General features: G+C 52.0%; 1 protein-coding gene across 4 annotated transcripts; it reads left to right on the forward strand.

Moving 5' to 3' along the window:
• Positions 1 to 3,557: 3,557 nt before the first annotated feature.
• LOC121660858 (SH2B adapter protein 1-like) lies at positions 3,558 to 9,448 on the forward strand. Of its 4 annotated transcripts, XM_042020418.1 has the most exons (7): positions 4,091 to 4,285; positions 4,804 to 4,921; positions 6,434 to 6,512; positions 7,235 to 7,323; positions 7,988 to 8,232; positions 8,608 to 8,773; positions 8,959 to 9,089. In XM_042020418.1, the coding sequence occupies exons 1-7, from the start codon at positions 4,097 to 4,099 to the stop codon at positions 8,997 to 8,999; spliced, it is 927 nt and encodes a 308-aa protein (XP_041876352.1). In that variant the 5' UTR covers positions 4,091 to 4,096; the 3' UTR covers positions 9,000 to 9,089. The 4 variants fall into 4 exon arrangements, with proteins under 4 accessions (XP_041876351.1, XP_041876350.1, XP_041876352.1 ...); XM_042020419.1 differs by lacking the exon at positions 8,608 to 8,773 and having other exon boundaries at positions 8,959 to 9,448; XM_042020417.1 differs by lacking the exons at positions 7,235 to 7,323; positions 7,988 to 8,232; positions 8,608 to 8,773; positions 8,959 to 9,089 and having other exon boundaries at positions 3,558 to 4,364; positions 4,804 to 6,512.
• Positions 9,449 to 10,132: the final 684 nt, after the last annotated feature.

The following is a 10,132-nucleotide window of genomic DNA, read 5'->3' on the forward strand; positions in this document are numbered from 1 at the left end:
CGCCTGACTCAGAGATAACTCCCTCCGGACTATCTTCTGTTAATGAGCCTAATCAACACTCTGCCTCATGACTCGTTACCCCATTGTGAGATGCTCCACCCAGAGGGAGGAACCAAGCATCCCATCGTGGATATAAGCTGAGGCTGAACACCAGAGACACCGGGCTTCCCACTGGATTTCCAGAGGACAGGAGCTACACAGCCACCACTGGACTTCCAGAGGAAGAGCAGACTGTTTCACTACAGGATCACTGCTTCAGAGGACTGCAGCCACCATTCTACCAGACTGCTACCACCACCCTGCCTAACAGGGACTCAGGTTGTACCTTGACTCTGTCAGTTTGACAGTGTTTTCTTTTACCTTTTTTTCCTCCTTTTCTTTAATTTCCATTAAATTGTTATTCTGACTTGGTGCCTCCCACTGGTTTGTTTTCAAACTAGCACAGCGGCGCAGCCTCACACTGTGGCCAGGAGTATAACAACTCCAGCGCAATGTCCAGAGGATTATTTTAATCCAAAAAAAAAAGAGGAGATTTATTCTAATGACTGCCAGAAATACAAAGCAGTCACAGCTGCTGCCGGAAAGCAGGATGGCTCTAAATCACGGCTCCCACCTCACACACTTTGCTTCCTGATGCTGCTGCCCACCTGGCGCTCACCCCCCAGCAAAAGTGGGTTGAATGCGGCTCAGTAATGTCCAGTCTGTCCCTCCAGGCAAGTATTTCTGGAGACTGACTCGTAATAAGCACTTGGTCTCCCTCCAGCCAGCTCAGATCCATAGTTTCTGGTAGGGCTTGCCACTCAACCTGCACAGCCTGGACACAGTCTATGAGAGAACCACAAGATTGTCTTCTTCAAAGGTGAGAGCAAACATGGTGCTGGAGGTGTAGAGCCTGGTGCTAGGCAGGAGACACCAGTGCCAGATGTTAAGCATCTTGAGGGCAGGTCTGAGACCTGTTGTCCATGAGCAAGGCCAGGAGAAATGAGCTGGCAGGGAGGGCGACCAAAAGGTTAGCGATCATGTTCCCCAGAAGATAAGGGAAGTGTCACTGAACATGAAGTTCAGCCAAATGTAACTTAAAACTGAGCTTTTCAAGAATGAAACACAAGCAGGAACCACCCCTACACACACTCACAGGTGTTGTGTTCCTCCTTTGACCTTTTCTCTTTTTAGTATTTGTTGCTGAGAAAAGAAGTCAGAGAGGGGATAAAAATGAAACTTAAGACCTTGGGTTTTCATAATTATATTTCTGTTACTATATTTTGTCTTAAAATAGGTGGTACAATTCCCTCTTTTTATTTAAAAAAACTTGCAAGTTTTCTTTTTCAGAACATCTGGAGGAACATTTTAACTCTTGGTTTCTGTGCAAACATCCAAGTCCCCCACAGACCATCCACCTGTGCTGGTTAGATGCCACCCATGCACTCAATGTCACCCAAGATCCTGGCAGGCACTGACTCTTGATTCACCAAGGCTGTGAACTTGAAGTGCTAAACACATCCCAGCCCTCCATTCTTCTTGTTTGGAAATGGCTTTTTGTCTTCCGACTGTTCTGTTTGAAATGTGGTGCAATTATCAGTTTCAGAAGTGCTGAACCAATCACTTCCGGAAGCAATAATTTGATTTCAGTTCCCCCAGCCAGGCCAGAGAGATGGCTCACGTCTCACGCAAGCCCCTACGCTTGCAGAAGCCTTTCCAAGTACAGCTGAAGCCCTCCTGGACCGCTGGCACACTGAGCCCTGCAGAGCCACACCAACCCCTGCATCTCCCCACGGAACAGTGTATGGAAGGCTCTGCCGTGTGTGTCCAGCTGCCTTGGGCAGCCCACCCTGCTCTGCTTTCCCAGAGGGAATGCGGCCAGCTGGAGCGTGCCACCCCTTATGCCTGGCACCAGACCCTCCCAGTCAGGTCTGCAGACCACAGTGGCCCTTGCTCGCTTCCTTCCCTCCCTCCCTCCCTTCCTTCTCTCCCTGTTGGGGATGAACAGACAACCAACTGGGAGCTCAGGTCCAGGGGCTCCTCCCAGCTGCTCAGGAGGCTGGAATTCCAGATGCACCACAGCTGGCATCTTGTCCCTGCCAGGCAGAACACTCTGTGGTCATGCATTATCTGTGTGTTACTCCTGCCTACAGAAACTCAGAATCTTCTTTCCAGCTACAAAATATGTCTTATTCTCTCCCTCCAGCGCTGTTTCATTGATCCCTGGGCAGAAACCAAAGCACACAAATTACCTCAGCCTCTGAGGTCCTGCTGCTGACACATGGGCATGCATTTAAGGGCCTCTTCAGACATTCTAGAAAACCAAGAGAGGAAAAAGTCTGATCCTTAAAACAGGCTATGCAATACCTAAAAGGACACTGCAGGTTCCCAAATAGATGTTGTAAAAGAAGAAAGACTGTCCCAGTGGTTAGAGAACTATGAAGAAATTGACACATCTGGATTAATTTACGTGTTCTCACACAGACCAGGGCCCAGTCCCATCATGCTTCATTTTTATTGGGAAGAAACCCCCATATTGACGGTTCTCTCCCACCCAAGGTCGGGCCAAGGGGATGGCCGTGTAAGACCCTTGAAGAGCAGTGAGTTGCTCGTATGGGATTTATCCAGTCCCTGTGCATCCTCATATCCCTTATAATCCACAGGTATCTCAGCCCATCTAGCTCTAGAAAATGGTGATTTCTCTTCCAAAGTGGACTATGCTTGGCTTCTCAGGAGCCAAATACCAGGTAGATTTTAAGGGTCATAAGTCAATGAAACATCCCACTAAACCATTCAATAGCCTTTAAAAACACAACCAAAAAAATCTCAGGCATAGCAGCTCCCTCTGCTGAGTAAAGCTGACTCTGGTGTTCAGACCAGCTCCCCATTCCACATCTGCCAGCCAGGCCAAGCAGAGGTTGCTGGGGCTGTGGGAGATGTTCCTTGCTTGATTGATTCCCATTGCTTCACACAGACACAGCTTTTAGTCCTTTAGTGTAAACACCAGCAGATTACTGATTCCTCTTGGAGCTGCAGCCAGGTAGGAGCATAGCATGCAGGGGAAGACAACCTCTCTTTTTTTAGTGTTGGGGGGGGGGGGGGGTTGTTTTGGTTTTTCTTTTTTTGTTGTTCCACAAAATAACTATCCATAAGCAGCACATGAAGAATCAGAGGAGGCAGGGATGCTTCCATGGCATCTCCATCCCAACCAAGGAGCCTTATGGAGACAAAGACTGGTGTCTCAGCAGCTGTCCTGATGAGGTCACCAACAGGTGTTCAAAAATTAAGTTCATTTAGCGTGGGGGTGCATGATTTATAAATAAAGCCTGTGAAAGGCTTTCAATGCACCCTTATCTCTTTTGAATTATTCATTTTGATGATCAGAAATGGAGCAGGAGTGGGGCACTGCTGCTGCTGGACAGCCCTCAGGAAGGATGGCTGCTGTCTCCTCCTGGCATGCGCCTTGCTCATCCCTTCCCCAGCTACTGGCAAAGCCTCCCTGAAGTAGCCATTAGCTCTGGATGCAGCAGCAAGAGGCTCAAGCTCCCCTGGGGTTGAAACTGCCCCACTTCCTACTACTGAAAAGTATCTATGTGGCATAAATAGAGCGTCTGCCAGGCTCCCAAGCATTGTCCCATGCCTGGATCCTCCAGTCCCACATGGAGCCCGTTGGCCAACTCTCCTCCACAGCAACATCCTTAGATGGAAAAGCCACCTCCACCCTCCAGAAGAAATGACCTGAGTATCATAACTGTTATTGCATATTGCTCAGTTTTAATATTTCCCAACTATTTAAAATCCCAGAGGAGTTTGTGAGGATCAAGAGTTGGAACACTTGTCCTATATAATAGGAGGGATGAGGATTTCAAGGGGGGGCATCTGAACCCTGAGTGTTTAAAGCTGCAACCTGCCGTGAAGGCTGACGTGCCTCGGATTTCCCGGGGGGCTCCTCGGCGGGGGCGCCGCTGACCCCACCGCCCGCGCCCCCGCAGCGGCACACGCCGCAGGCAGCCGCGCTGAACGCGCGGGGCGGGGCTCAGGCAGCCGAGCACCGGAGGCCGCCCTTCCTGAGGCGCGAGGAGCCCGCCGCGCCGTCCGCGTGCCTGCCCAAGGGCGCATGCGCACGATGCCGCCGGCCGTGGTGCGGCCTCGCGTTGCTGTCGCTCACCCCCTCCTCCATCTTGGGTGGGGCAGGCGGCGCTCCCGGTGCCGCGGCGGGCTCGGCGTGCCCGCTGCTGGCCTGGCAACTGAACACGGATTTGTTCGGAATCTGACTGCACCACTGTGCTCGCGCTTCAGAGAAACTGTAAACTGTCTTCAGTAGCTCGGCTTAAATTTAGAAGACTTTGAGATCTGCTTTCTCACTTCACACTGTATTATTAAATGTACATGGAATGTATTGGGGGTTTATAGGCTTAGGGGGGCTTGAGGGGGTCCGAGTGGGATTTGAGGGGTCCTGGGGGGCTCTGAGGGCCCAGGGGGGGCATGATTGAGGGGGGTCATGGTTGGGTTTGGGGGAGTTTATGATGGTTTGGTGGTGTCAGAATGAGATACGAAGGGTCCTGGCGGCAGATTTGGGGATCTGAGGGGATGGGAGTGCTTTGGGAGAGGGTTAAGAGGCCGGAGGGGGCTTCCTGGGGCGACCCAGAGGGGATTTGGCATCCTGGGAGGGTCAGGGTGGGATTTGGTGGTTCTGGGGGGCTATGGGGAGAGTCGGGGTCATCAAAGTTGGACTTCGGGTGAATTGAAGGGGAAATTAGGATGTATTTTGAGGCGATTCCGGGCCCCCACTCACCCTTTGCACCCCCTTCTCCCCCTCGCCAGCACCCTCCCCCCAGCATGAGCGGCCCCTTGGAGACTCTGCCATCCTGCGCACGCCGCTCCAGGGAGGGGGGCCTGGATTCGGGCTGCGCCACCAGCTCCCCGCACCAGCCTGGCACAAGTAATCCCAGCAATGCTTCACCAGGAATTTCCTGGTGCACCTTGAGGCCAAAGTTACCCGATGGGCCGCTGAGAACGGGGGGGCAAATTGTGGGGGAGGACCCAAAAGGCTGCCCCCCCGCCCTCAACTCAGCGCCTCAGTTGCAATACTACTCTGGCTCTGAGTTGTCCACTGCTGCTTCAGATTTGGAACCCCCTTTTGGGGGGAGTTTCAGAGGGTTTGGTGGTGCTCCCCCCGCCTTGCAGGAGGATGGGGAGGGAGAGGAAGACCTCCAAAACACCCCTGACTCCCCCCCACCCCCCCTTCCCAAGTTGAAGTTCCGCAAAAAGTTCTTCCAGAGCATCGTCCAGAGCGTTCGGGGCATCCTGCAGTTGAAAGAGGGAGGTGCCAGTGGGGGGGGGCCCACCACCCAGGCCCCCCGACCCCGTGGCCCAACCACCGGCTCTTCCCATTCCCCCCAAACTCCAACTCTTTGTGGGGCTCCAGAGACCACCCAAATCCCCGGATTCCCCTTGAGCAGCTGCACCAGGGGAATCCCCTCCCAAAAACAGTGTGCAGAGTTCCTGCAGCTGCTGTCCCCCGAGGATCTGGGGGGGGGGGTGCTTGGGGCCTGGAGAACCCCAGAAACTGCGGTAGGGGGGGAAGAGGTGTCACCTCCTGCTCCATCGCGACAGCAGCAGTGCAGCCCTGGAGTTGTTCCTGCCCCCAGAGGTGGGTTGGGGAAGGTTTCAGGGCTGCTCTACTCCTTGGGGGGAGGCCCAGAGGAGTTTGTGAGAGCCAAAAGCGGGTTTGAGGGAGACCCAGAGGGAGCTGGGGACGGGTACAGGGTGGGCCTTGTAAAGGGTTTGGGCAGGCCCTGAAAAAGTTTTGTGGCACCTTGAGGGGGGCTGAGGGTTCCCCAAGAGGACTGGAGGGGCCGAAAGACGGTTTGAGGTTTTGGGGGAGGCCCAAATTAGGGGGAACCAAAAAATGATTTGGGGGAGTCACTGTGGGAAAAAAACAGGAGGGAAAAGTGGAGCAAACAAGGAAAAAAGAGGGAGTGGGATGGATGGATGGATGGATGGATGGATGGATGGATGGATGGAGCTGGGTGTCCCCAGTGGCTCCCCCCACCCCCCCCAAAAGGCCTTGAAGGCCTTGCTGAGTCTCTTGTGTGCAATGCTGGCAGCCCCGCATCCAGCGGATCCCAGAGGCAGCACCTTTGTGATCCAGGTGGAAATGGGGTCTGCACCCATATTTTAGGAGTGAATTGGGTGGTTATGTCTTGGCTTTGGGGCTTATTTAGGGCTGGGCTCAATTTCTGGGGGAGTTGGGCAGCTGTGCCACAGCTTGAGGGGGCTGCACCCCAGTTTTAAGGGTCCTCACAGGGGATTGGGAGAGGCTGGACCCCAACTTCGGAGCCGTATCCTGGTTTGGGGTCTTAGTGCTTTATCCCAATTTGGGGACTCTCGAGGTCCCCCGGAGGTTTGTGGGAGAATCCTGACCCTGCTGTTCCCATTCCCATATGGGCAGGAGCTGCTCCCAAAGGCTCTGGACCCGTGGCAGCAGCAGCAGTGGCTCGAGGACCTCAGAGACTTTCCGAGCCCCCAGTGTGAGCCCCCCACACATTTGTGGTGTCTCCCTGTCCTCAGGGACCCCCTTTTCCCCTCTCCCCCAGCTCCCATCCCCTTTTCCCCCCTTTTTCTCCCACTTTTCCCTCACTTTTACAGGTTTTACCTTTATTTTCCCCATTTTTATCTGTTCTTCCTTGTATTTCTTCTTTTTTTTCCCGTTTTATAATTTTCTGCCCCAATTATCTATTTTCTGTGTTTTTCTTCCCATTTTCACTTTTTTTCTCATTTTCCATCCTTTTTCTCCACTCTTCCTTTCCCCCTCACTTTTTAAATTCCTTTCCCCATTTTACTCCATTTTAAACCAAGTTTCTTCATTGTTTGCTCCATTTTTCCACTTTCACACTTTTCTATTGTTCTTTGTTGACATTTTGCTGTCAATTCTTGCCATTTTTCTATAATTATTTTTCCTTTATTTTCCTTCTCTTTCCTGTTTTTTCCAAGTTTTTGTTCCTATTTTTGCTTAATTTTTTTGTTTTCTTTTGTCAATTCTGTTGGTTTCATTCCCATATTGCCATTCTTTTCTCCTTTTTTTTCCTCTTCTCCCTTTTTTTTCCTAATTTTTGTGTGGTTTTCTCAATTTTTCTGTGGGTTTTTATCCATTTTAACCTCTTCCCCCCAGTTTTCCCTTTTCTTTTTTCCTTATTTTCCTCTGGTGTTCCCCCGTTCCCCTCCACTAACTTCCCCTTTATACCCCCTCCAGGCCCCACTTTGTGCACCCCAGGCACGACCCCGAACCCTTCTTGGATGCAGAGCTGTGTGAGGGGGACAACGTGGAGCTCCTGGCTCGAGGTAACCCCCAAAGCGCCCCCAGACTGCCGCAGGCCCCTCTCCTGCCCTCCCCTGTTGCCCCAGGTGCTTACGGGGACTGTCAGATCCGCTCGGCCCCTCCGCTCCATCCCCACCTAGAACTGCCCCTCCATGCCCCCATGAGGAGCCCCCAGGACCCTTCACACCCCCGCTGCCCTGCCCTTCACCAGCCCCCTGATGCAGCACATCGGGGGGCAGCTGGACCCTGAACTGGGGGGGCATCGGGGCAAATGGACATCCTCTTTGGGGGAGTTATCTTGATTTTGGGGCTTATTTTGGCATTTGACCTAGTTTTGGGGGGACTGGACCTGAAATGGGGGACTGCACCCCCATTTGGCGGGGATTTATCCCAGTTTTGGGGCTGTTGTATGGCTGGACTCCAGTTTTGGGGAGAGCAGGGGTTATCCCAGGTTTGGGGGTGCCCAGTGGGCATTTGGAGGCTGTACCTCAGTTTTGGGAGGATTGGGGGTGATTTTTCCCAGTTTGGGGGTCCTTTAGGGAGAGGTTTTGGGGCTTCTTAGAGTGGTGGGGACTTCCTCCTCCCCAGGACCCCGAGTTATCCCCCAAATTGCCACGGGACCACCCTATCCTGGCTTTCCTCCCACTGCCCCCCCCAGACACCCTTCCAGGGCTGTTCCTTTTCCAGGCAGTGGTGCTGGACTTGGACCCGGAGCTGGGGGAGGGTCCCCTTTGCCCCCCTATGAGCTGGGGGAGCCCCCCTGGCACCCGCTGGCTGCGTTTCCATGGTTCCACGGGACCCTATCCAGGCTCCGTGCAGCCCAGCTGGTGCTGTCGGGGGGCGCAAGGGACCACGGGCTGTTCCTGCTGCGGCACAGCGAGACCCGGCATGGGCAATACGTGCTGACTCTCAACTGCCACGGCAAGGCCAAGGTGAGGGGGCTGGGACCCCTGGGGTTGGCAGTGCAGAACACAGGCTTGGGGGCTCAAAACATGGGGGCTTGGGCAGTTAAAATCTGGTTTTGGGGGAGCTAAAGGCCAGGTTTTGGAGCCTAAACCCAACTTTTGGGGTCCCAGGTGTCAGTTTTGGGGTCCCGATGCCAGTGTTGGGATGTCAGGAACTGATTTGGGGGCTCAAAACCCAGGTTTGGGCCAATAAAGTGCAATTTTGGAGGTGTCTAAGAGCCATTTCTAGTCTCTTAACCCCCATTCTTAGTTGAGTCCCCAGGTTTTGGGTCTGATCTCCCATTTTTGGGGTCCTTGTCCCCAATTCTGGGGTCCCTGAGGCCTGTTTTCTGGGGTCTGCAGCATGTCTTGGTGTCCGTGAATGAGGCCAGCCAGTGCTGGGTGGAGAACCTCTTATTCCCAAGCATCTTTGACATGTTCAGCTATTTCCGGGTGCACCCGATTCCACTCAAGTCAGAAGGCGATGCCACCCTGCTTGCCTATGTCGAGGCCCCACGCTGGTTCTCCGGTGTGGGGGGGTCTGGGTGGGATTTGAGCAGTCTTGGGGTGGATTTGGTGGTTCTGGGGAACTCTGGGGAGGGTCATGGTGACCGAGGTTGGATTTGGGTGAATTTGGGTGGGGTTGAGATGAATTTTCAGGTGTTTTCGGGCCATCCCCCCTCATCCTTTGTCCCCCTTTCTCCCCCTCCCCAGGGCTCTCCCCCCCACACTCCCCGCCAGGCTGGCATGAGTGATGCCAGCGCCAGGCATGGGTGGCCACTCACAACTTTGCCCGGCACTGTCACGACTTTGTGGAGTCCCACCTGGGTGGGCCTGAAGCAGCCGCTGTTTCCTGATGCCTTTCCTGGAGCACTTTGAGGCCAAGGTCACCCGAGTGGCCACTGAGGATGGCAGGGGAACTTGGTGGGGGGGGCCTCCCAAATGCCACCACCACCCTAGGGTGCCCCTGTGGCTACACGATTCCATCTCTGAGGTGTCTGCTGCTGCTGTGCACTCAGAACACCCTTATTGTGGAGACTTTTGAAAGGTTTGGTGATACCCCCACCTTGCAGGAGGTGTTTTTTTTGTTTGAGTTTTGTCTGGGTTTGTTTGGTTTTTGGTTTTTGGGGGGTTGGTTGGTTGGTTGTTTTGTGAAGGCAATTTAATTCAGCAGCATTATAAGAATAAAAATCAGGATTCAGAACAGAGTTGTTTTATTAAAATTAAATGCTTTGGTATACTATATTCCTTGAGTCTGATTAAAGGTATAAAAATGTTATTGATGGGTAAGTAGGCACATGGTTAATGAGTATTTCTGTGATGGATGCACTCCCTAGCAGACTTTCGACAATTTGACTCCATTTTGCACTCTTTTATTTAATAGCATACAAATTAGGGCAAATGGCAGAATTTTGCTACCAAATAAATAGCGTTATTTTGCTAAGATAATGTTTAATCTGTATCCTGTGAAATAAAATGTATTTTGAAATAGTTTTCAAATGCTGGTAAATTTGAGTACAGAATGAATAGATTTTGTTGCTTGTTTGAAAGACCTGGAAGAAATGGAAGCTGCATTTATTACATGATGAGATTTTTGGTTTCTTCTGTCAGAGATGTACACTGGAAACTTGGAAGCAATTTGTCTCTGTAACACTGGCAAACAGTTGTAGTCTGTCTCCATTATTGTTTTTTTACAGTTTAGTTAACCTATAGCTAATTAGAATGAGCCTGTTAATGTGTGGTTTCTCTGCTGAAGTTTATTTACTTTGCAAGTACTCACCGAAATCTTTGCTGTTTCTGAAGGTGATTTACAAGCAATAAACTCAGTTTGCCCATGTTAAAAGTACTTTTTATTTTTTTAAGATTGTTACTAATTTTGAGAGCTGAT

The sequence above is a fragment of the Corvus kubaryi genome, unplaced genomic scaffold, assembly GCF_017639235.1.
Source record: "Corvus kubaryi isolate FWS band 111438036 unplaced genomic scaffold, C.kubaryi_AGA036_p1.0 36975, whole genome shotgun sequence".
Classification (NCBI taxonomy): Eukaryota; Metazoa; Chordata; class Aves; order Passeriformes; family Corvidae; genus Corvus; species Corvus kubaryi.

Excerpts from the sequence above, each read along its gene's own strand:
- LOC121660858 (XM_042020416.1), top strand. The coding sequence starts at position 4,097 with ATGCGCACGATGCCGCCGGCCGTGGTGCGGCCTCGCGTTGCTGTCGCT. Across the intron at positions 4,286-4,803 it reads GCTCGCGCTTCAGAGAAACT|CACCCTCCCCCCAGCATGAG; the intron begins GTAAACTGTCTT and ends CCCCCTCGCCAG.